This window comes from Parasteatoda tepidariorum, chromosome 3 (genome assembly GCF_982258835.1).
Source record: "Parasteatoda tepidariorum strain Cologne lab strain chromosome 3, Ptep-v5.0, whole genome shotgun sequence".
NCBI lineage: Eukaryota > Metazoa > Arthropoda > Arachnida > Araneae > Theridiidae > Parasteatoda > Parasteatoda tepidariorum.
The window spans coordinates 667,632-695,055 of NC_141757.1; the positions used below are offsets into that span (position 1 = coordinate 667,632).

The 27,424-nt window shown below is 28.6% G+C and overlaps 1 protein-coding gene across 6 annotated transcripts in view; it reads left to right on the forward strand.

The window, feature by feature from the left end:
• The first annotated feature begins 287 nt into the window (after positions 1 to 287).
• The window catches only part of LOC107457188 (uncharacterized), a 75,832-nt gene continuing 48,695 nt past the window's right edge, over positions 288 to 27,424 (forward strand). For 2 of the 6 annotated variants that reach the window (XM_087158560.1, XM_087158556.1), the window contains exons 1-7: positions 292 to 587; positions 2,139 to 2,229; positions 5,377 to 5,404; positions 7,954 to 7,992; positions 11,380 to 11,418; positions 22,066 to 22,160; positions 24,054 to 24,122. In XM_087158560.1, coding sequence (XP_087014686.1) covers positions 2,143 to 2,229; positions 5,377 to 5,404; positions 7,954 to 7,992; positions 11,380 to 11,418; positions 22,066 to 22,160; positions 24,054 to 24,122 — 357 coding nt within the window. In that variant the 5' untranslated portion in view covers positions 292 to 587; positions 2,139 to 2,142. Of the gene's footprint in view, positions 588 to 2,138; positions 2,230 to 5,376; positions 5,405 to 7,953; positions 7,993 to 11,379; positions 11,419 to 22,065; positions 22,161 to 24,053; positions 24,123 to 27,424 lie in introns of all 6 variants that reach the window. The other 4 variants (XM_087158555.1, XM_087158559.1, XM_087158558.1 and 1 more) reach the window with 4 other exon arrangements.

Below are 27,424 nucleotides of genomic sequence, written 5' to 3' on the forward strand. Positions count from 1 at the left end.
GATATCAAAAATTTTTCTTTTATAAATTTAATAAGCCACTATAAAGAAGGAACGTTACAATGTTACACGCTACATTAAAGACGTCTCCAGAGTAACTGAATGACTGTTCATATAGAAATCGCAGGTATTAGTCTCATGCAACAATACCCCCTATAGTTCGTTGCGATCGCGAATTGAAAAGAGGAGAGAAAAAGAAGAGGGTATAAACATGGATCCGATCTTCTTCCCAGATGGCGTGTCCGATCATGAATTCTAATATTTATGCAGTTTTTTTGCTTAACAGAATTAGGCAGCCAGAGACTTATTGCATTGATTTTTACTGTGTTGTCGTTTTAAGCATTTTGAGGTTTAGAATAAGTAGTAAATTTGCTAGTCATATTATTTTTAATTAATGATAATTGAAAAATCAATAATCATCCTTTGTAGAAAAAGAACTTCCAATACATTTCAACATAGCTGGTGGGTAAACAGGAGAGACTAAAAATTCTTCTCTCTGTAGTCAACTATATGAGAATGGAAAAATGAACATTGTTTCTGAAACAGTCTTTTAAAAGAAAATGCTAATTGCTTTTGAAAGGTATAAAAAGGTAAATTAATATCTATCTATATAGTTTTTATATTTTTTTTTCAGAGGAAAACTTGCTTTGGGGTTTGATAGGATTTAGGTAAACAAATATTTACTTGAAAAAAAGCAACTTGTTTATACATTTATCTTTCAATATGAATTTCTCCTTTGAAAAAAATTTAAAGTTGAAAATGTTTTAAAAGGCATTAATCACATTGTTTTAGTATAATTTTGATAATGGTAACTATACCCCACACAGGCCCAAATATCCACAATACATCTTTGAGATCTACACAAGGTGCGTAGCGTTTTTAAAAAGTGCTTAAAGGTGCTTATTTTCGTTTTTTAAAAGCCCTTGAAGGTGTTTTTAATAATAGCTTAATTTACTCTTTTTCAAAATGAGATTTTTCCTTTACTTTGTTGATTTTCCTTTCAAATTATGATACAAAACGATACAGTTCGCATTGTTCTATTCAACGTTTTCACAATTCATTAAACCCCATTCTATTTTGGTTTATTGTCAGTCCGTCGCGTATGAAAACGTCATTCGTTTTATATGATTCAAAATTTCATGATTTTTGACAATTGTCAAAGACAATGCCAAAAGTTTTTTTTTTGACATGACGATTAAAACAGGATAAAATCGTCAATTGTCAAAAACTTTCCAACCCTTCCAATTATGATATTTTCTTAAAGTGCTTAAAAATATTTTTTGAGTGCTTGAAAAGTGCTTAAAAGGTGCTTATTATTTGTTGAATATTTTGGCTATGCACCCTGATACAGAGTATTTGAGCACCTGGAAAGTCATGGGTTTCGGTATTGAACAACATTTGTCATGAAATGTGATGATTTTAACTGTTTTTTAAAAAAGTCATGGATTTAGATCCCTGAAAAATCTAATTTTTAAAATGGAATACCCCCTCAAATTTCATGGTGTTCTGAATTTGTTACAAAGCCCCACTCACAGTCATATTTTATTAAAATATAAGATGTTTTATTATGTTCTGTAAAAAGTATGGTGTTCTTTCAAATAATGAAGGAAAGAGCATCATTTCCAGAGGGAATTATCTTTTAAACTTTTGTGATTTCAGAATTTTTTTTTTTATAAATTTTATTTTATCATTTTAAAGTTTTAGCTGAAGATTCTAGCATTGGCGACTTTTTGTTTTATTCCATAATGAGAACAGAAAAATCACTAGTATTTCTTTCCTTTCCGATAAACAAGGAAAGTATCTTTAGAATATAATTTTGGAGAAAAATATTTTTGTATTTTTTTAGCTATTTTATTTCTTCAACTCTTTATTTACACTGTTTTTTAAATTTAAAATCAATAAATATGAAGATGCAGTATATTACAGTTTTGGTTATACCTATCATTTCAATTAATGTTATTATCACACTTTTTTAAATTTATTGTTGTGTTTTTGTCGGGAGAAAATAGTGCATTTCTAAATAAAGGATGTGAATTTATTTATTAACTCAACCTTTACACTTAGATAATGAATAGTTTCTATGTTAATTGTCTTTTACTGCATGCAATAAATTTATGTTATGGTTTGTATGTTTCTTTCAGAAAAATGGAGAATAGATCAAGAAAGCCATCAACTTATGATATGCTGAAAAGATTGGATAAAACGGTGCAACAGAATAAACCTCCCAGAAAAGTATATCTTTATATAGTCAAACTATAGTGAACCTTCAATGGACCGAAATTTCAGTTCACTATAATCGTTCCTCAAACAATTTTAATTAATGGTTTCAAACTCCCCTCCTTTTATTATTACACATTATTTAATAAATAAAATAAAATACAAAGGTGGCTGAAAAAGAATACATAGAAATAAAAATGTAATCAGGGGTCTGTCCGGGCCAAATTTACTACAGTTTAGCGGAGCATTCACAAATTCAACTGTAGGAAAAACTGTATTTTCACGAAATACTTTTTCTTAAAATTTTATTTTTGTATTCCGTAAGAAACGGTAAATCCATATTTTCGTGTTGATTTTTTATTATAATTTTTAATTTTCACAAAATAGGTACCTCTCAGAAAAACCTAGACAGACCCCTGGTATTCTCTTTTATTTTTTATTATTCTTCGTCTTGCGTGTAATAAAAATTAGTAATCTTTATCTGATGAGCAATCTTTAACTTAAAATATGGCAACAATTCTCGACTTCGATAGTTTTTCCTGAATTTATCCTATTCCGCTTTTTAAACCTTTCTAACCAGACATTCAAGTACATAAAAGTAGCCTCACCCAATCGCTTAGCAAATTCGTCGACTTTGACTTGAAGCATTTGTCCAGATACTGGAAGATTGGGGCTTCTTTGAATGCTGAACCTATTCAATAATGAAGTAAAAAGCAAATAAACAAAAAATGCTTATTGCTACATTTCATGTTGTAAATGGTTTTAAATATCGGTGTACGTATTTATTTTGAAGTAGAAATTTCAAAATTGTCAACAAATAGTGAAGAAAATAAATCGGATGAAGTCAGAAAAAAGTTCATAATATCCAACTTCCTCTCCTTTTTTGGTTCACTATATCCACAAAAAACAACATTATACGTGTGTGGCAAGGCACGGGAGCGAACATTTCGTTCACTATATTCGGGAGTTCACTATAATCTGTGTTCATTATAGCAGGGTTTGACTGTATTTCTTTGTTAAAATCATTTTAAAATTTGGTATTTTGGGGTATTTTTATTAAGTGCTTAAATTTCCCTTTTCAAAAATGAGATTTTTTTTCTTTACCATGTAGATTTTGCCACTATTACAGGAAAGTGTGCTTTTCACATAGTTTAATTCAACGTTTTTACAATTCATTCAACCACAATATATTTCGGCATACCGTAAGTCCATAGCAAATGCAAGCTCCAATCATTCTACATGTTTGATGAAATACTTGCGAGTCTGTGTGCGTCTACTGAGCTGGGTTTAGTGAGATTATTGCTCTCTCATGTACAACTCTACTGCATTTTGCAAGATATTCTCAATTTCAGGCTTCATTTTGCACTCTCTGATATCAAACCGAAAAATCTCTTGATCATTTCATAATAAAGGTTAATAAAATCAAGAAAAGAGTTCTTTGTGAACAATTAGTTATTTAATCATGATCACGTTAAGTCTTTGAAAATGATTTTGCATTTTGTTAATGTATATAGTTCTTAAAAGTAATTTTTGAGTGCTTAAAAAGTACGGAAAAGGTGCTTTTTTTGTTGAAAGGTTTGGCTACGCACCCTGAATACAAATGCGGATTCTCGAAAGATAGATTTGGAAAACTGAGAAATTTTAGTTTTTGATCTAACATCTTTTTATATTAATTATTAATCAAATGAATTAAGTTATTTTATTTAAAAGTAACTCGATTAACAATTTTACGTTATCAAATTTTTACTATGTTCATTTTAGTATGAAACATACTTGTACAAAGCTGTTAAATAACATATTCACTCTGTTTTTGTTTCCAGATTATAAAGCACTACTTTCTAAATTTTTAATTAAAGAAATCTTGAACTCGCTTACAAATTTATATTACATATTAATATCTAATTGGTACTGGTAAATTTTTTTTTTAATGTAACAGTTCTATAAAGTTTTTTTATGCTGTGATCTGAAACTGTTATCAGGGGTGATTGTATTCTGGGTATACCCCGGAATTCCGGTTTTTTCGTATCATCCCTCCAGGTCTAGTGACTAGGAGTAGGGTGTGTGATTTTTCGTGCAACTCCTTGTATCTCAAGAATAATGATTCACTAACTTCCACACATCAAAACTTATAATCTGATGAAATTTTCACTGCAATCTAATATTTAAAGTAACAATCAAGTTCTTTTATCTAAAATTAAAATTTTGAATCACATTAACGATGTTTTCATGCATGCAACTCTTTAACTTTTATTATTATTATTCAATTTTTTTGGTTTGTCGGATTTTTGTCTTTTTTAATATTTGAAATTATGCTGGAATCCGCTAATATTTCGTGATTCATATTCTTGCTATTTTAATATCAAACTTCGATGTTCATATTTACCCGATTTGAAAGTTACTCATTGTGAATATGATTTAAAAATCGTACATCATGATTTAAAAATCAAACACCTAAATTTGTTTTTACAAGTTTTTGAAATCAATATCGCAATTCGTATTCACTCGAGTTAAGAATCCTATGTGGCTATACGTATTCACAGAATCTAAAACTCATGCATCGCGATTTCTACTTACGCAATTCAAAAATTCAATATCGTGATTTATGTTTTCACGTTCTTAATATCCAATATCGTGCTTCATGTTCACGCGATTTTAAAATCCAATATCAGGATTCTTGTACGAACTAAGTTTTTTCCTAAATTAGTTACTATAAAAGTTTGGTATTCTTGCGTTCTTAATATCTAAAAAACGCTCTAAAAAAGTTTGGTATTCTTGCGTTATTATTGCGTTCTTAATATCCAATATCGTGCTTCATGTTCACGCGATTTTAAAGTCCAATATCAGGATTCTTGTACGAACTAAGTTTTTTCCTAAATTAGTTACTATAAAAGTTTGGTATTCTTTATTGGTAAGTAATTTAATTATAAATCAAATATATTAAAAATCAAATTTTTGTCTTTGCATCACAATCACCCCTGCTGTTATGATTATTCATTTGCAATAAAATTTGCTCGTATTACAATGTAGCAGAGCAAACTATATTTATTAGTGAGTCGTTTTTAAAAATAGTATGGTATACTGTTTTGAGAAATGTTTTCTCTTTCACCAATAATGTATGATTTCTAAATGTGTGTATTTACTTTTTCTTTTATTCTATTTCAGGATGATTACAGTTACAGAAATTCCAGCAGTAAGTAGATATAATATTTTATATGTTCCAGCATTAAAATCATATCCGTATCACTATGCCAATATAATAATCTGATAAATTTATTTCCCCAGTTAATCTGGCTTATTGCATGAGCTACTATTTCCCTGCTGGAAAGTTTGGATCCTCGAACCTTCAATACCGTACCACTCACTTGGAATCAGACATTCCACGATATTTGATTCTAAGGGCGTGGCTAATATTTCACCAATCACACAATTCGCATAGGATTATTTTTTTCTTTTGCGTGAGAACATTAGTATAGATAAAACAAAACTGAATGAGTATATAAGATTACGAAATAAACTTATGCTATTTAAATAATATTTTTGACTATTGTTTTTTACAATCGGGTCTGTCCAGGGCAAATTTACTACCGTTTTGCGGTACCCTCACAAATTTATCGTGAGAAAAAATGGTAGTTTCACTAAATACTAACTTTAAAAAAAAGCAAGTTTTAAGATTCTCCGCCTCTTAAAATTTTGTTTTTGTATACACATGAAAAACTATAAATCCAAGAGTATTTTAAAATGAAGCAACTATACAGGAATTCAAAATTCGAACATCATTCTAAACATTCGAACAAGTTCTAGTCTCATTCTTTTAGTTCTAGTATTGTTAAATGCATGTTGAAATTTAACTATGTAATATGGATTTTTAAGTTTGGCTACAATTTTAAGTTCAAATTTACAATGGCAAAATTACTTTTTAATATATGGGGAAAAATATATAGAAATTTACCAGTCATAAATTATTTTTATTTGTAGGGTGAAAATAATTTCTTATTTTGCCATATTTTTTATGTTTTTTTTTATAAAATTTTTTGTTTCTAAATTTTCTCAAAAACACCTCTCAAAGAAACCCAGACAGACCCCTGGTTTTACAATCCTTGAATTAAAGTTGGGAATCATTCACTAATAAAGTACTTTCAAGTGGGTTGGGAGCAGTGAACAATTGCTGAGTTTCATTATTTCGTTTAATAAAAAAATGAGATTTTTTAACGTTTGTGCCTAAAGAACTATTCATTAATTATATGAAATATTTTAGGATTTTTATTGTAATCTTATTTTATTGGTTTTGTTATAAAAATTTTCAGTACTTTTGGGTTATTATTTTTTTTAAAGAGAAAACTCAATTTTTCGAGGCAAGATTTTTGTTTAAAAAAAGTATGATGTGAAGGACTTTTCATTGTTTTTAATACTTAGAAAATGGATTTAGAAATGTTTTGCGATTCAGATTTGTTGTTTCAAAATAATATAATTTATCGATTAATCATTTAATTTAAAAACTAATGAAATTTAAAATTTAATTTATCGTAAATTTCTTAGAGACCCTTTAATTTTCTCTAGTCAAAAATATTTAGGTTTAATATTCATCGTAACTTCATTTAAAATTATTGAAAAATGTTTTAATCGTTCCATTAAAGAAATACTGAACCAACAAATTAAAAATTTGAATTGAACCAACAGAAAAAATTAATATGGCACCATTCATTGATTTACATTTGTAATATGAATTCATTTAGGTTTTTTTAGTTTGCTAAATTCTCTAAACATTTTTATCAATTCAGTATGTTCAATAATTATTCTAATCATGTAAATGTTTTTGTTGAGTAATCATTTATAATTAATATTATAAATTTTTATTTAAACTTAGAAATAAAGTATTTTTTTTGCATAGTTTGATATTGTTATTATTAATTTAAAAAATAGAATGAGCAACTCCATATTAAATACATTTAAAATTGCATGTGAATTTTTTTCTTCTGACCTATAACATCAAGAATCTTTGTTATTTTATCATAATGTATTGCCTGTAAGTTTTGTAACACCTGTAAATGTTTTGTCATTCTGTTAATTTTATGTTCGCATAGATGAAGAACTTTTATCAATAACAAACAAAAAAAGTTTTTTGGCTTGCATATCCTAATTATTATGGTTTTCATTTCTTTATTTTTTTTTTTTTTAAGTGATTAAAATATTATTATAGTGTTTAAAAAGTACTTGAACGTAGCTTATTTTTTGTTTGAAAATTTGGCTACACCCTCAGTTATTTTTTTAACACTTTAAAGGGCCATTTATTTCTAGTAAGGTTACATTAATTAAAATGCTTTTTGAATTTAGATGAAAATGCTCATTTATATTAGTTGATTATCCAAATTGAAAAAGGAATTATATGTTATAACTTATTTTATATTCCCTAAACACAGGCATATTGTAACCAATTTTATTCAATATTACTTCATCAGAGCTGGAGTTAAAATAACAAATGGTATACCAAAGTTATAGTGGTGGTAAATATACTTGCCATGGTAGGTAGTATGAAGGTTGAAGTAATGAAGTTTTAATGAAGTAATCCTTTATTTAATAAAATTCATTCTTAAATATCATCTACTTATGTGGAAATATCATGGAATAAGAAAATGTCTGCTTAGTGGATACCCTGTTGTTAAAATAAATATCTTTTCTGTCTCTGTTTGTTACTTAAAGTAGTATTTTAGTTCTAACGTGCATGCCTTTTTTTAATTTCAGACTATAGAAGAAGACGCTCAGCATCTCCTAAAGATCATGGTAAGAAGATTATTTTTCTTTTGAGCTATAATCACAAATAATTTTATTTTACAAACTGAAAATTAAAATAAAAATTTGTCTTTGCATTTAAAATATGCATAGCACCAAGGGCAATATGCATAAGGGCAATATGCAAAGCATTTAGATTGAAATAAAAGTTTGATTTGAAAATAAAAATATCTTTAGAAAATGTACATTTTATTCAGATTTATTTTACTTCTGCTTGTAAATTTTGAGCATTTGCAATCATTGATATTTTTGAATTAACAAAAATTTAAATTGTTATATGTAACATTGAATATAACCTCTATATTTTTTATTTCATTTTTTTCTTCCCCTTTTTGCAAATGTATGTTGTATTTCCCTATATTAACAATTATTTATTTTTTGAAGAATCTTACGTTTTGCAAATAATAACTAAATAATTTTTAAAAAATTTCATTTAGTTACTTTTATGACTCCCTACGTAGTCATACATGATTTTTTTTAATCATGTAATTAATATTCCAAGAAAAGAGAAAAAATAAGTTTTTTTGTCATTTTACCTCTAAATTTTTAAATATTGAATTGACTGGGTAACTTCCATTGTTTAATAGTTCATACATGCATGTGAATAGTAATTCCTTTTATTCATTCATGTTTTGAAAAGAAAAAAAATGTGCAATCTGTGCACATGCTGGAAATGTAGTGTGTTTGTTTTAACTATGTATATATAACTTAAAAATATCGAGAAAACATGGAAAGTATTAATGGTTAATGAAAAGCGAAGAAGAAAAGTTAATAAACTGAAATATTATTTTAATATATATATATACAATATATAATAAAAAGCTGGAAAACAAATACAAAAAAATGAAAAGATATAATATCTTTTCATTTTTTTGTTTTCCGTCTTTTGAATATATATTTTTAAATTTTTTAAAAAAAAACTATTTTATTTTAATAATTTTTCTTCTAAGTTCTATATGCTTGCAGCTTATGCTCAGTAAATAACACTTTTTAAATTTCTTAATTTTCTTTGTTTTTCTTAAACGAGAAAAACTAAACCGAACTAAAAATTATGAGGTTGAAAATTGCGCAGGGAGTAAGATGGAATAAAAAAATTTAATATTTGATAGCTAATTTGCGAATCATTAATTGTTAAACTGATAGTCAAAAATATCATGCAAGTAGCTTTGCAGTCTGCAGAACTGCAGCTATACAGTTGAAATTTGACATGCTGAAATTTTTTTTATTTATTTATGATCTTAATGTGAGACTTTTTAAGAAATTCTAATTTATTCAAAAGCTATTAAAATTTCAAATGCTTCGTAATGCTACAATAGGCATCCTAGCTTCCCTGTGGCCGAATTGTGGCGACATTGTCGCAGAACCTTACTGATTTCTTGCAGAAAGATTTTTCCTTTGGGAATTAAAAAATTTTAGTTTTCTTTTCTGTAGAAATTTTTAAAGGATTTTTTTTTTCATAATATTCAAAAGACTATTTTCTCTCTCATCGGAGTGGAGGGAAAATGCTTGTGATTTCTCTGTTTTCATTTGAGAATAATGAAAATTTTTGAAGAAATTTTTGTTCTCATTTTTTTATGATTGATTTCCACTCAGTATTAAAATCAAATATTTTTAATACTGTATTATTTATTACAGCAACTGAATCTCAAAATGAAAACACACATTTAGTAACTCCTTTTTGAAGAGTACGATTTGCATGTTTTTGCCGTCTCTCGCATATTTTTTTCTTTTCTCGTATTAAAAAATTATTAACGTGAGAAATTCGCCCACTCTATTAATCATTTTCAAAATGGCGAATCTCTCGAATTTTGAAAAAAGTTTAGTCTTCCAGGATTTTGAATAAAATCCGTTTCACTTTTCTTTAATCTAATCTTTCATTATTTTCAACATTGGTCCTTGTTATTTAACTTCCCTATTTACCAGTATTGTTCAGAACAGGTGCGAACAGCAGAACCCCTTTCAAAACACATTTCTCTGCAACCACGTGTTCACCGTAGGTAAGGTTTCTTCATGTAAGATGTTTAAATGTTTTGTGCATGAATGTAAGATGGACAAATACCTTGTAACGGCAACATCTTCTACTCCGTAACGGGCAAATGAAAATGAAACAAATGTTGGTAGAAACAGTAAAAATGAAACAAATGGTGGTAGAAACAGTCAAAACGAAACAAATATGGATATTTTTCAGCTAAATAAAAAAATCAGTTGAGAAAAAAAAAATGAGTCCTTTATCATAAGTTATTTAAAGTCAGCTCTATTTTTAGCTGTTAATGAATTACCAAACTCCCTTATCGACAATTTACAGCAATTTACAAAAGTTGAAGACTGTGAAAACTATGCTATGCTGGAAGACATAGCATGATGTATGAACATGGAAAGAGCTTCAACGAACTTCACTATCTTACGTTAAGCAGAAATAATTGAAAAGCCTATGCTGGCAGATGTAGAGGATAGGTCAGCATCTGTTGCGAGGTCACTTAGCACCCAAAACTGATTTAAGACAAAATTTCGTAACAGATTGACTGATAAGCATTTAAGCAACCTAATGAGAATAGCTGATGAAAAAATAAATGTCGAACATTTTCCATGTGATGATGCAGCAAAAATATTTAATGCTTTAAAAATAAGACGTTAAAAATTTATTATAATTAAATAAAATTTTTTTCCACGGCTATTCGAGTTTTTTTAATTTTTAGAAATCTCACTTAACTTCTTGAAATCTCACCCTGTTTTTGAGAAAGGGTGAGAAATTCTCTCCCATTTTTTTTCTGTAATGAAAAACACTGTATAATAAAACTTTCTAAATTGAATAATAAAATTTGAATAATAATGCTAATAAGAACAGGCCATGGAAGATAAATCCCCCTTGACCTGCCTGATCAAGAGCCAATTTATAAGCCAAATTAAAAATCGAAGGTTGGCAATAACATAGGCAACCCCCGTAATCCATATTATTGAAAATAATTTGGCGAAAGCAAATCGCCAAAAAGACTATGAGAATTAGTGTAACTGAAACATTTTTGCATTAAGAGATAAAGAGTTATAACTGGATTTTGGTGAATGAATGAGTCTACATTAGTAATGAAATAAAAAGTTATCCTCTTACATTGATTGTTAAGAAGAAGAAAAAAGAAATGTTTTATATTCGCTTTTTATAAAATGTAAAAATTAAATAATTGATTTAGTTTAATTCCATTAAGAATGATTAAAGAGAAAAGGTTAAGAAATTTTAAGAACTAGGAAATATGTAATGCCTACTGTGGCATCACATGCTGTATTCGTAAATTTTCCATTATTGTAGAAAATTTATTTATATCTCTGAATATAAAGAAAATTTATTTTACTTTCATGTCTTAAAATTCTTTGTTTACTTTTTAGAATCCAGGAAAAGGTATTCTGAATCCCCTCGAAGACAAGGTAATATTTTTAAGACTATCATTCAAACTCAATGACTTGCCTGTTGTGAGTGAAAAAATAATTTGTTCTGTCAATTGGAGGATTTCTTTTGAAAAAGATAGTTTAAAATTTATATATGCTTAAAAAGATTTTCTTTTAAAAACATTCAAAACAAATTATTTTTTCCAACTCTTGTGAAATCTTTAAAAACCTTTCTTAGTTTCTTTTTTATGCATTATAACATTCTAAGATTTTATGGGTTATATCATTGTAACACTTGGAATAAAATATGTGATGGTGCGAATAAAGTAAATTTGTTTACATTAAAATAAAGATGGTGGGTTGTAAAAATTGTATAAGTGCATATATTTGTATATGCATTTGGATATAGTCATGCTTAAAAATAGTTAAGATTGAATTTCATAATAATTAACTTAAGGCCGAAAATAGTGTGAAATGGTAATTAAATTAAGGGGGAAATGATTTTTAAGGAAAGTGGTAGTACATAGCTAATGTGGGATAACAATAACCCAATAGGTTCAAAGGGTCACAAAATGTGAGGTTTGAACTAATTGGATAAATTGGCATCACCAAATTTGGAAAAAAGGCGAAACTAAAATAAATTTAAGGTTAAAGATGAAAACGATTAATGACATGCTATATCCAGATACAGACTTGACATTTAATACAGTAAGATGATGTTTCCAATGAGAAAATTACAAATTCCCTTAACAATAAAAAAGGTACTAACCACACACATACAGGAGGACATGATAAAGACAATCATCATGGAAATAGAGGCAAATAAAACATTCTCCTGCACAAGATTAAATTATTAACATATCATTTTATTTAGTGACATGGATCTTTCACCACATCTACTAACGCAAGAAAGGCATTTTATTGAAATGGGTGACGGGAGAATTAAAACAAAGAAGACATCATAGATAAAAGTAAAATATAAAAGAACGAGTAATTTGAAGATTAAAATAAATATGGAAAGAAAGCTTAGATTCGCGAAGGTTTTTTTTTAATGTTAAAGAGAATTAAAGGTATAAAATGTTGATTTTAAATTTCAGAAATTGATTATAGTTATGCATTTAATTTAAGATAAAGGTTAAGAAAAAAATCTGAAAAAAAAAATCCCTCGACATGGACCGAAGTCCGCATCCCGGGGAAAAAAGAACCAGCAAGGGCTCCTAAAAGTGGCTTAAAAATTCCTTAACTGGGGTAGGACCAGAAAAGTTGCAGCCAATTAAATTTAAAGAGGAGGAGAGTTTGAAAATTAAAGGAAGGAGATCGGTTAGTTAGCCCCCTTAAAAAAATAAAAGAAGTAAAAAAGAAAGAGGGACTAATTCTCCCCCACAGAAAGTGCGATGACCGCGTTGACTGTAAGCGAGGTCAACAAGAAAGTAAAATAAAAATTGCTATATTGAAAGAAAAGAATAAAGTTTAAAGAGAATTAAGGGATTAGATAAAATTAAAGATTAAATTGTCACATTACATTAAGTGTAGATGTGACAATCATTACAATAATGTATTAATTTTGTCCTTGGCTTAGAGCTCATGTTCATGTGTTGGGTCGTCAGATTTATTGACGGAACATCATGTTCTGTTGTAATAATAAATGTTCTCTATGAAAATTGTCATTATCTATGCTTATTTTCATGTGAAGGTACATCGTAATAATTTCTTATCTATGCATTGTCTTAATAATCTTGCATAGTGTTTTTGAAAAGTGCTTAAAGGTGCTTATTTTCGATTTTCGTTTTTTAAAGCCCTTAAAGGTGCTTTTTTCATCGGGTGTTTTTAAAAAGTGCTTAATTTTTTTTAAAGTGCTTAATTTTTAAAAATGCTTAATGAGATTTTTTCTTTACCATGTCGTTTTTTCGCCACATATTATGTAAAATCATGCTTTTTACGTTGTTCTATCCAACACTTTTCAAAAGTCATTCAACTACAATCTATTTCAGCATACCATTGGTTCATAGCGTATGAAAGTGCCAATCATTTTACATGTTTGATGAAAAATTTGTGAGTCTGCATGTGCTTCTACTGAGCTTTGTTCGGTGAGATTATTCCACTCATGTGTGACTCTGTTTCATTTTCGAAGATATTCTCCATTTCAGGCTTCATTATCCACTCTCTGAAATCAAACCAAAAAATCTCTCTATCTTTTAATGGTGGCTAATATAATCAAGAAAAGAGTTCTTTGTCCTAAACTAGTTATTTTATCATGATCATGCAAAGTCTTTAAAAATTATTTGGCATTTTGTTAATGTATATAGTGCTTAAAAATATTTTTTGAGTGCTTGAAAAATATTTGAAAGGTGCTTATTTTTTGTTGAAAGATTTGACTATTCACCCTGTTAATGAAGATTGAATGGGGCAGAAGCTGTAGCTAATCCATTGCAAATAGGAAAACTTCTGCAGCAGCTACTTTTTTTCATAATTTTTAGTGTAATGTGCGATTTTTCGAAAATAGTAATATAGTCAGCAGTGCAATCCAAAAAAAAAGCCCCAGTAATTTGTAGCAGTTCTATGCAACTGCTTTTAACATGAGTTTAGCAAAGAAACAAGGTTCAAAACTTTTGAATCAAAGCTTACAAATTGCAGCAGCGGATGTAATGAGAATGTCCCTGATTCACTAAACTTTTTTTGTTTTTTAAATTCACTTAAGTTTTAAACACTTAACAGAATCAAAACTTTTTAATATTTCTTGTTATAAATATTATCTGTCAAAAAAGACATAAAAAGTTGAAGGTTGAATGAAAAAATTAACAAAAAATCCAGTTTCCCATCCTTAAAAAAACGCCATCCCTAAATTTTTTGTACGTACGACGATGAGTAATAAGAAAAAAAAAATGAACACATTTTTAGTTGCTGCATATTGTTTTTAAATCACTTTTTTATTTCTTTTTATGGGTCATTTATTTAAATAATGCATAATAAAGAGGAGCAGTTCGGTAAAATTAGTTAAAATTGTTTGCAGTACGGATATAGTGAACCGAAATTTCGATCCCTCGAAGGTTTACTGTAACGGGGTTTGACTGTAGTTTGTAATCTTGACATTTAAAAAAAAAAAAAAAGTTGTGTGGTTGGTTAATTATGTTTGTAGTAAAAAGTAGCTGTAGTTGTAATTAACTGTAATAAAAATGTAGATTTTCCAACCTCTGGAATGGGCTATAAACATGCCAGTTACTTCTTTTGCTAATGCTTGTTTTCTATTTTGCTAGTCATTCTTAGTTTGTTTTGATGTCACTATTGACAACTGCCTTTATTCTTGAATTATGGAGTTACTGTATTATTCCAATCTACCTTATTTAAATAGTTAGTTACTTCATGGATAGGTAATATCACTAAAGTTATCCGTTACTTGTAAACTTATCCAGTGATATTAATTTTTCTTGTTCTTATAAATAATATCATTATTTTAACTTTTTATTAAGTATTTTTTATTTAGAATAAATTTTTTTTGAAATGTTGAAATAAAACTTTTTTGAAAACTAGTTCATATCTATATTTTCTAACAAACTTTATTAGTTTTAAAAATTTAAAATTTTTATTTTAAGAGAAATTTCTCTATTTATACATAAATTCTCAATGTATACTTTTGTGTATACCAAATTATTAATTGAAAATAAGCTAATTTAAATTATGAAAGTCAGAGAAACTTCAAATCGTCTGGCCATACTGAGGATTAACTTCGATACTAACTTATAGTGAATGCATTCAATTTGATCTCAAATTTATGCAATGATAATTAGTGCTTCGTGGTTTTTAAAACCCCTATAATATTACGATGTACGAGATTCAAATTGAGTAGTCACTTTTTAATGTGTTCAATTTGTGCCCATTCGCAGTTTTGATTTCCATGTGGATTTTTTGAAATCCCAATGTTTATATCATAATATTTTGGTGCTTAATATTCCAATCATGCATTTGAGTTATCTTTTGTGGCACGCCCAATTTGCACTAAATTCATGCGGTGTTTTGATTGTTTTTTTTTCAGGCAGTTATTACTGCTGATTTCCGCATGTTTTTTGAAATTTTTTTTTTATATATATATCCTTTTATATTTCCTCGTGATATTGTTATGATACAAGAAATTCGTATCACGCATTTAGGTATTTACTATTTAATTGTTAGGTATTTATTAAAAACGAAACCTAATTCTATCCATAGTTTGTAAAAGATTTCAAATAATTTCTTTTTCCTCCCATGTCTGCATCATTATTTAATGATCTAAGTTTCATTGAGTTTAATTTTTGGATAGAATTTTCATCACAGTTTTCCTTTTATAAGATAATGTTTTTAATTTTAGCAGTAAAGTTTTAATACATTTTCTATTGTTATGTTGTATTAAACAAATATTTACTTCATTATTTATTAGTTTACTGATAAAGGCAATTTTAGCTTCAAGGAAATGTTTTTTTTCCCAGGAAAATAAATTAATTATTCTAGTGCTTTTGCTTACTTTATCTTGTAAAAAAAAAAATTGTGTTTAATGGATCTCAAACAGAATCTTTTATTTAGTGTGATATTTGTTGTGATCTATAAAATTTTTTCTTTTTTTCAGTTACAAAACTTGCTTGTTACATAATAAAAACTTATACAAAACCTAGATTTTCCTGATACAAAATAATACATTACCTAAATTTTCCTGATACAAAAATGTATGCAATTTTTAGAAATTAAGTGGGACCCCTGGTTCTATTGTGGCTTATCACTATAATTTCACATATTGTATTTAAAAACAATAATTATATATCACAACTCTCCCCCCCCCCTCGTGCTGTGGTAATTGATATCAACCAGAATGACTTCTGTTTTTTCTATTTTAAAACATTAGTGTAGAATTTTTATTCTAAATCAAAAATAAAAGAATATGTTCTTAATATTGAATAAAAAATTTAGAGTTGTATAAAAGGATAGCTATTGAAACATGTTCTTAATATTTAAGTAACATTTAATAAAACATGTAATAAAAAAAGAACAAAGAGAAATTTTATTTTAGTTGTTTTTTATTAAATAATTAAAAAATTTTCTCCCCTATAAAACTAAAATTAATTAATTAAATTTAATGAATGAATTAATATTTGAATAAAACTGTATTAACATTGAGTGTCATTCGCTACAAGCTTAAAAAATTGTATTTGAACCTGAGTGGATGAATTAAAAGTATTTTATGAACAATTTGAACAAGATATATAGAGAGAGTGAGATCTAAAAGTAGGAATTAAAAAATAATAGAGCATTTAGAAAATTGTCCTCATAAAAATTTTAATGATGCCGCCTATTGATCATTACAATAACTACCTAGTTAAGTAAAGTAGATCGCTTAGTGGAACATTGCTGGAATTTCGCGAACTTTCTCAAGTCAGGGTGAAATGTTATTTGTGTGAATTTCTTCCTTCTCAGGAAAGGGTGTCAGATGATCAATCAATTGCATCACATTGTAAAAACAAAATTAAAATTTGCTGTCGCCCTGTGATATCTTACTTCCAGCATACATTTGCTTAGTTATTGAACTTCTGAACATTAAATTAATATAAAATATATTTTTAAAAAGTGGTATTTTTTTTAAATGTCAGGAAGATCACTAACATCAAGCGCATCATCATTAACATTTTATGGTTCTTTCATGTAATGTTTTGTTATAGTTTTTTTTAGAAAAAGGAAGGTCAATATAATTTGTTTATGGTAAGAACTCCCCCCTGCCACAAAGTCTGAGGCTGTCTGCTGCTATGGAAACTCATTTCAGGAAGGATAGCTTCTCTTCACTCTAGGGCTGACACAATAGACCGGAGAAAAAGATTCCCTTCCTCTGTCCGACCCTAGCTTAAACCTGTCCTAAACCACACACTCCTACCTGAAATAGGCATACCTCGTTACCATTGGTTAGGGGAGTTCTAACTTCAGACAAACTATACAGTATTTTTAAAACCATTGTTTGCATTATTTTCATAAATTTTAAACTCTTTTTAACAAACAGGTCTGTGAACTTTAGCACTAAGCATACCAACACTTAGCATATACCTATTTCTACCATAGCCGGTCAAATGACCGTAATTTATGTTTCTTGATTGAATGTATGAAATATGGATGTTAGAAAGGAAGTGAACTAAAAAGAACTTTATTATAATGAAACAAAATTGTATATTGCTAATTTCGATGTACATGCAAGGCATAAGAATTTTCAATTCATTGCTCAATGCATTTTTTACGTATACAGGGTGTTTCCATTCTACATTTTCCGCAAACTTATTTCTTTATTATTATTATTATTTCTATAATTTTTGTATATACAGTGGAAAGTCGCGTATCCGGAATCGGCGGGACTTTCCGAAGTCCGGATAATCGATTTTTCCGTATAATAGACCCCCAAGGTAAACAGAGATTAAAATGATCTGAATCTAAGAAGCAGAAATTAAATAACATTATTTTTCGGGCAATAATGTTTTAGTATTAGAATGATATCTAATCAATCAAAAACAAAATATTTAAAAAAAAATAATTATTGCTATTATAAAAATAAATATAGAAAACTAAAAAAATTTACAGTTATGAAAATATTAATTGCTCTCTCCGCCATTTTGAACTAGAACGTTTCAAGCAAGAAGGGGAAATTCCCGTCATTCATTCATTAAGGTGGGTAGGTGAAGAAGCAAAATTCATTTCCTTCTTACTTGTCATTCAAGTTGAAGGGGGGGAAGTGACAAGTTCTTATTTTCTCTCCTGTCATTGGCTATCAATCAAGCATAAAGGCGTGGCATGCTGATTGGGTTCTCTTTATTTATTCTTGTGTGACTAAAGGGGATTCCCCCTCCACTTTAACGTTTGCTGTGTTTACCCTTTTTCACAGTACTTCTTTCCCTAACACTTTATCAAAAAGGTTCCAGGAAATGCCTCTTTTACCAGCCAGCTGCACAGGAAAGAAGGGGGGAGGGGACTCAATTGTGCTCTTTTGAAAACAAATCTCTCCCCCCCCTTTTCCTGCATTCCAGAGGAGGAGCGTTACTAACGGTACGGTCTTGGTAGATCTTCTGTTCTCTTTTCTGTTGATTTATGGGTTTAATGCATAGATCACTAGAAGCTAAGAAAGGAAAAAACTGTTTTTTTTTTTTTTTTTTTTTTTAAAAGAGAGTGGGGAAGATGAAGAAATGTTTGTTTATTTTGATTGTTAAAAAGTGTCCGGGAAATTGACCCTTCCGGAAAAGGGACGTCCGGATATGGGACGTTACACTGTATATATAAGGATTATAATTATTCTTACAATTAATATTATTTCTTCTAAGAACTTGTGCTGTCTTGATAGTATCAACATTTTTCTGGGTGAAAACTAACAGTTAGTTAGAAATGAATTAAAGCTATCAAAATGAAATATAAGCTACTTACCAAAACATTTATAGTTTTTGTCACTTTTTCTTGCACAAAAATGTCAATCTAAAATTGTAGGTACTTTCTTGACATTTGAATTCACTGTTATTCTGATTGAACTCACTACGCAGCAGTCTTTGCAGAAATATACAACTCATCGAGTGCAATACGTTGAATACGCATTACATTGTCAATTCTGATCCGTTCACCTTATAAAACAATAAATTGTTCTCCTGGTCAAATGACCAGTTGTGGTAAAAATAGGTATACGACAAGTACTATACTGTCACAAGTACAAAATAATAATAATAAAATATTAACTGTATATTTTTGTTAAGAAAAGTCAAATGTGCAACAACGATAAGATGATAAGCACATTTTTGATGCAAAAGTTCTTAAACAGTCATTTGACTGGTCATGGTATGTTTAGTGTTAAGAACTGGTTCTAAATCTGTAGACTGACTAAATGAAACATTTCCGAATTTAAAAAGCATATTCGTTTAAACTATCATAAAATGACATGGTTAATTTAAAACCACAGATATAGTGACACAATCTGAATACATTAAGAATAAATGTTATGTTTTAATTATCTTAACACAATGAAATATTTTAACGCAATGCTAAAACCCCAAGAAATATTCAATACACTGACTTGTGCTAGGTTTAATGATTCAATAAAGACTTTTAATATTAAATTTAAATAATTTCTCAATTAGAATTTTAAAAAAGAAAAATCCTACTATATGCATCTAATTCTGTGTTAATAAAATGTGTTATATCTAAATTAATTACTATTTAAATGTGTTTTTAATTTTCTAGGAGTAGCTGTAGTTTTGGATATTTTTTGTGTATTGAAATGTTTTTAATGAAAATTATAATTAATAACCTTAATATCTTAGCATTACATGCTGAACTGATGGTTAAATCTAATGAAACGCCGGCTAGGTTTTGTGTTGGTTTGAGTACTAAATAAAAAAATAATTACAGCTTACAGCAAAAGATAATTCAGCTAATCACCGACTTTTATCAAAAATCGGTGATTTCAATTGTTTGTGGTCTCCAAACTATTGTCTCTAAACTTTAATATATGGATGCGTGAACTTTATCTTAGAAAAATAATCTTCAATTGTCTGTTTTCAAAATGTCTTAGAATACAGCGAGCAAGGTTTATAGTGAACTCCCGGATAGAGTAAGCGAAATGTTCGCTCCCATTCCTTGCTATACACATATAGTGTTATTTCTTGTGGATATAGTGAATCAAAAAAAGAGAGAGGAAGTTGTATATTATGAACTTTTTTCTGTCTTCGATTTATTTTATTTTCTTCATTTTCTAAGTAATGATTTTGAAATTTCTACTTCAAAGTAAATACATATACTGATTTTTAAAACCATCTATTGCATGGAATGTAGCGAGAAGCATTTTTTCTTGTTTGCTTCATTATTGAATAGCATCATTGAATTGGTTCTGCATTCATAAAGCCGCAATCTTCCAGTATCTGGACAAATGCTTCAAGTCAAAGCAGATGAATTTGCAAAGCTATTTGCTGTGACTACTTTTATGCTCTCAAATGCCTGGGTAGACAGGTTTAAAAAGCAGAATAACATAAATTCATGAAAAATTATCGGAGAGTCTGGAAGTGTCAGGGGTGAAAGTTTTCCTGTTTTGACGGATTTCCATCCTTTAAAAAAAAAAAACATAAGATGGAGCGAAACGGAATATTACTATAGGTAAATTCTAAGTTTTTTCTTTTTTTAATATTTTATGCGATAGACGGATTCAGTGGGAAAAGTCCCACACGACCGATTCTTTCTTTTCCTGGTTCCGTATGTAGGTTAACGTCAGAGGAGAGAACCAGTTTTCTCTAATGTCGAAGGTGTGTAGGGGAAAACGTCACTGCAACATGTGACTTCACCTTCCTGTTTAAGATCAATCAGTAAGTTCCGTGCTTGCTTGAATAAATTTCCGTTTTTATTTTTCTTTAGAAAAAAAAATTGGTATTGGTTAGAAGTGAAGTAAAGTGAAATTCGCAAAATTTGTGGATTGTTGTGGGATTGTTTTTCTATCTCACGTGTCTACTAGTCACGGTGTGAGAGGGGGTGAGTTATTAAATGCTATAATGGAATTTATCAATGACAATGATGCTTTAAAAGTTAACGGTGTAGGAATAAAAAATAAGTGGAGATTTGCTTGGTTAGAAGAGAGTGATGCGCAAATAATTTTAATTAAATATAAATTGATAAATAATTTTAGTTTGTAATTAAAATTTCATAATTTTTCTTTTTAAAATTGATAAATATAGATATACTGTAAAGATAGTTGTGTACATGCAATATATTTTTAATCAATATATCTTAATTTTAATAAGCATTGTGGACTTAACGTTTATTAAATATCAACATTTTGTTGAATGTTATTTTTACTATTGAACTATGTTTAGCTTGAAAATTGTTTTTGTTATTTATTAACAAAGTATTAACTTAACTAAGTATTATTCTTTTCCTTAAAATGCTAGTACTTTATTTTACTGGAAAATTAACTGTTCGAAAAAAATTAAAAGCTGAGGTTATTTTTGCTTGAAATAACTAATTACTTTGCATTTTTTTGTTTATACTCCTGAACTATAGTAGGTTTGCTAAAATAAATATGGAATTTTTATAAGCCTTAAATGTATTTTGTGTATTTTAATTTTTATTGAAAAGTTTGTTCACAATTTTTATAAAAGGAATTCATATATAATTTTTTGCTTACTTAAAATTATCGAACAGGACATGCCCACTTCTGATTTTGAAATTTTCAGTCTTGAAAATTTTTAAAACTATAAAGTGGGAAGTGTTTTCTGTGTTACCCCTGGAAAGTGTTTCCATATCTAATGTGAAGCATTGTTCATCAGCTAAAGATTTTTTTTTGTACGCACGACGAAGAGAAATAAAAAATATAAGTCAACACATTTTTTGTTACTACGTATTATTTTTCAGTTATTTTTGTATTTCATTTTATTGGTTATTTATTTGAATAATCTGTAATAAAAAAGATGAGTTTGAAACCATTAGTTAAAATTGTTTGCGGAATGGATATAGTGAAGTCCTTGAGGGTTCGCTATAGTGGGTTTTGACTGTATTTCTGTTGAGTTGTGCAGTTCAATTTATTCTCTTTTATTGTTACGACTACTCTTCAGAAATTTAATTTCGAAATCTTTTGTAAGGGGACTGTCTCAATTGGTCCCTGATTAAATGGCATAATGTCTTAACTTAAAAGGTTTTTTACATTATTTTATTATTCTCTAGACCACAATAAAAAAGTTAAAGGACTACCTGAAATTGTTATTGATGACACTGACTACGACACTCCTGACCGATCATTTGGAGACCTGTATTGCAAGGTATCTTATCTATTCTCAGTACTATTATTATCAGTGCTTAAAAAATGCTTTTCATCTGAAGATTATGATGAAATAATCTATTTAAAATGTCTTATCCAAAAACATATTAAAAGAGATCCTTTTAACTGTACTGCATTCATTTAAGATTTACTTTGTGTCATTTTTGTATTATTATTTTATTATATTACGTTTTCTCCAATTAATTAATTTAGTGGAATTGTATTGCTCTTTATTTTTAAATTTGTTTTGTTGAAAATAAAAAAAAGTGACTATCATGCTCCTTTTAATGCAATCGTGACATATTATTTTGCAAAACATGCAATTACTTTTTTTTTTTTATGTAAAACCCTTATAACTTATACCACTAGAAACTTCAGGTACTTATATAGAGCAAAACTGAATCATTTAAGGCAATTTTTTTCCTTAACATTTCCATATTCTACTTCTGAAATGGCCTATTAAAAATATGGTTTATGTTTTCTCCAATTAATTAATTTAGTGGAATTGTATTGCTCTTTATTTTTAAATTTGTTTTGTTGAAAATTAAAAAAAGTGACTATCATGCTCCTTTTAATGCAATCGTGACATATTATTTTGCAAAACATGCAATTACTTTTTTTTTTTATGTAAAACCCTTATAACTTATACCACTAGAAACTTCAGGTACTTATATAGAGCGAAACTGAAGCATTTAAGGCAATTTTTTTCCTTAACATTTCCATATTCTACTTCTGAAATGGCCTATTAAAAATATGGTTTATGTTTTCTCCAATTAATTAATTTAGTGGAATTGTATTGCTCTTTATTTTTAAATTTGTTTTGTTGAAAATAAAAAAAAATGACTATCATGCTCCTTTTAATGCAATCGTGACATATTATTTTGCAAAACATGCAATTACTTTTTTTTTAATGTAAAACCCTTATAACTTATACCACTAGAAACTTCAGGTACTTATATAGAGCGAAACTGAAGCATTTAAGGCAATTTTTTTCCTTAACATTTCCATATTTTACTTCTGAAATGGCCTATTAAAAATATGGTTTATGTTTTCTCCAATTAATTAATTTAGTGGAATTGTATTGCTCTTTATTTTTAAATTTGTTTTGTTGAAAATAAAAAAAAGTGACTATCATGCTCCTTTTAATGCAATCGTGACATATTATTTTGCAAAACATGCAATTACTTTTTTTTTTATGTAAAACCCTTATAACTTATACCACTAGAAACTTCAGGTATATAGAGCGAAACTGAAGCATTTAAGGCAATTTTTTTCCTTAACATTTCCATATTCTACTTCTGAAATGGCCTATTAAAAATATGGTTTATGTTTTATAGTTATACATACCTGCCAAGTCTCCTGTTTTTTTCCTGTGACGGCTATCTATTGTTTATCTGTATATTCTCAAATTTCTCCGTATTTGCTGAAGAAATTTAAAAAATTCGACGATGAAATATCCGCTGGTGGCAAAAATACTTCTCTTATTCCTCAAAAATGGATGGTGCTATTGTCAGTACTGGAGTGTGTTGTTTTATAGTTTAAGTAATTATAAATAATGGTGTAGAAAAATCCTCTTTAGATTAAGATTTATATACATATTTTTTATTTCGCTATATATGTAAGTGCTTATATTATTTCCAATTTTGACTTACATGATTATGCATTATGCAATGTATCAAAATTTTATGCGTAGCCTAAAAAATGTCGCTAGTAAAATCTCCTTTATTTTATTTCTCCAATGTTGGCGGGTATACCTTTTTAATGTAGAAAAGTGAAATAAACTTGTTTTAAAATCAATGTTTGAAATGTTGGTATCACTCAAAATATGAGCAATGTTAGTTTTTATTTAGTTGTTACATATGTACAATTTTTTAATTGGTTTTTCTTTCTTAAGGCCTGTGACTCTCATATGAACTCGGAACAAATGTGGGAAGCTCATATTCAAGGAAAACGTCACCAAAAAGTAAGAGTCTTCTTCTCAAACTATTTTACTATTCAGCAGGGAACTTGAATAGAATCTAAAATAACAGGGAAAACGGAGGGAATTTTTCCTTACAAATTGGGACAATACAGGAAATTTTATTTCTTATTTTCGTCCATTTGCAGTCTGTGAAAGATAATTTTATAATTAAAAGGAAGGATGATAGTTCAGCTACACTATACTATTTCATTTACAATAGCATTATTTGTTTTAAATACCTTGAGTAGTTCTTTGTTTGTCTAATTTTTTCCAGCAATTAAAACTAGTATATTTATCCTAATATAGCTCACACAAGAATACGGTAATTGTGTATTTCTTCTTAATATGTCACAGCAATGTTCCGAAAACGTAATTTTTTGGTTGGTCCAATTATTACAGTTGGTCTGAAACCCCAGCTGCCCGAACGATAGCCGTACTTCGAACAAACTTTTTTTCCGGTAGTAGCCATCATCAGGAGAAAATGGGTGAAACTATCGCAGGTGCGGCCTTGCATTGACAACCGCTGTAGACTAGTTTCTTGAGTTCCAAGCGATTTTGTTTTGGCTGCCGTTATTTGATCTGGGGTTTATTGTGATGTATAATGAATTTGCGCATCGTACATTATAGCTTTCTAAACTTCGCTAGTTCTTATTTTTGGCCATTTACACTTTTGTCTCCGTTCACATATATTTTTTCCATTTACTTTTGTCTTTTTCACATGGTGCATTGTAAAATGAATGTATTTTAACAATGAAAGTAAATTTGATAGACAAGTAAAGTGTGTACGATCGATGCTGCTGAAAAAAATGAATTGAAGTTAGATTAGTTAAATAAAACAGTCAGAGTGACTAAAACTGTTAGCAACTATCTATCATAAGATATTGAGGTGAAAGTTAGCGACTGGTAATCAATTTAAAATGATGATTATTGAGTCTTATGTATAGCTTAACTTTCTTTAATGTAGTGGTGGTCAAAGTTGTTTAAAATTAAATTTTAGAAAAATTTAAATTTTACTGTCTGCTATTTATTTTAGATTTCAATGCTTCTGCCACCTTTAATATAAAATAAAAAATCTCACTGCACAATTAGAAGTTATGTTTTTATATATCTTCAGGGGTCTGTCCAGGCCAAATTTAAAACCGTTTAGCGGTACCTTCACAAATTCAACTTTAGGAAAAACGGTAGTTTCACAACATACTTTTTCTTAACATTTTATTTTTGTATCCCGTAAGAAACTATAAATCTATATTTTTGTGTTGATATTTATTATAATTTTTAATTTTCACTAATTATATCTAAATTTTCACGAAATAGGTACCTCTCAGAAAAACCTAGACAGACCCCTGATCTTATTGATAACATAGTATTACATAGAACACTACCTCCTCCCATTGTCTGTGTTGTAAAAGCTTAGCTTTTTTTTTTTGTCTAACAATTTTTTAATTAAAATCAGATGTACTTAACTAAAAAAATTTCTCTTTACCTCTATTGAGCAGCAAAAACTAATTTTTTTAAAGGAAAACAAACTAACTTTCTTCAATGAAGCCTTCATTTTAGATTGGAGTAGTATCTGCAATTTATTTCATGATTGTATCTGTGAATAGCAATAAAATACATGGTATTCTTTTGATATATCTACCGCAAAATAGCATGATTTTAAGAAAGACTTGATATTCCCACCAAAAATAGCAAGAAAATTGTTTATAAAACAAACTATGCAATATAATACGTTCTTAAGTTTTTAGAGCCTTTTGGCTTATTTCTATATATATATTTTTTTGTACTTCTAAAAATAAAAAAATTAGGTTTTGAATCGTTTTTAAAAGTTATTTTGATACAAGTATGAAAAAACAAATTTCATTCCACAAAATGGAGCACCATTTTAAAAAAATAAAACTAAAACCATTGGTGTCATTTGTTAGTTGCGAGTCACACGTATTATTCTGTGGTTCGAGAGTATAAGAAATTTGGAAAATAGCTCTTAAGTGTGAGGTAGGGTCAAAAAACTTCCAGAATGGGTCAATAACAAATTATTAAAAATAAAACAATGTTATTTTATTGGCCTTAAAAGTACTTTCCACCTGCAAACACATACTTCTTCCAGCGTTCCTATGATGTTCGAAATACTCTTGGAATACCTTCAATTGCTTCATCAAATTTTTTATTGCCTTATCTGAATCCACAAAGTGGTGTCCCTTTAATTTCATTTTCAGCCGTGAAAACAGGTAAAATTCCGCTGATGCTAGGTCGAGAGAATAAGGAGGTTATTTCAGAGTTGTAACATTGTGCTTTTTCACAATTAGAGCACGATATGGTGGAGCATTGTTGTGTAAAAGAAACCAATAATTTGTTGTCAGGTCGTTTTAGTCTAATTGCATCTCGTAGTTGTTTAAGAATCCCCAGGTAAAGACATTAATTGACCTTCAGAGGAATAAATTCATAGTGAATGAAGGCCTTGTAATCGAAGAAAAAAACTCTTCTAACATAACTTTCTCTCTGCTTTTATTCAAGTGAAGTTTTTCCTTCCTTAATGAGTCCCAGACCCCCATCTTGAAATAGATTCTTATAGATTTGAAATAGTAAGGAGTTTTATTTACCTAGGATCAATTATTACAGGGTGGCCACCCACCTGGAAAACCTTGAAAACCTGGAATTATCAGGGAATTTTTTTATACTGGAAAAAACCTGGAAAAATCAGGGAAATATGGATGAAAACCTGGAAATTTCAAAGAAAAGCTGGAAATTTTTTCTTATATATTTTTTTAATTTCACTAATTTAAATTATTTGCTAATTTTCTTAATTTAAATTGTTTCATCCATTGCACCCACATTTTTTAGACAGAAATGTATCTCCAAACAGTTATAATATCATCTACTTACTTTGCTTTCTTCAAAATTTGCTCCATTATAGCCCTGTTAAACTAGAATACAACATAAAATTCTCCCATGCAAATGTAGTATGCAGACTATGGGACTGTGCAATTTAGGAAAACCAAAGATTATGGTGGATTCGGTTTTTAAATTCTGTCCGTGGGTTTGTTCACACAATGATTCAAGTTTATTCGCAATTGAGAGTGGTAATTTTTTTCTATTTTGACAAAATGAGAAAATGTTTTTGTATTTTTAACTTTATTAAATTCTCTAAAAGTTAGTTGGTTATAATTTAATAATAATATTGCACTCTTATATTGCACTATTTTTCTGAAAGCTTTTGAACTCCCATTCAAAGAAATCTGTAAATTATTTTTTCTCAGCAAGCCAACCAATCACGCATTTCCCCCCATCACTAACAGCAATGTTTCTCG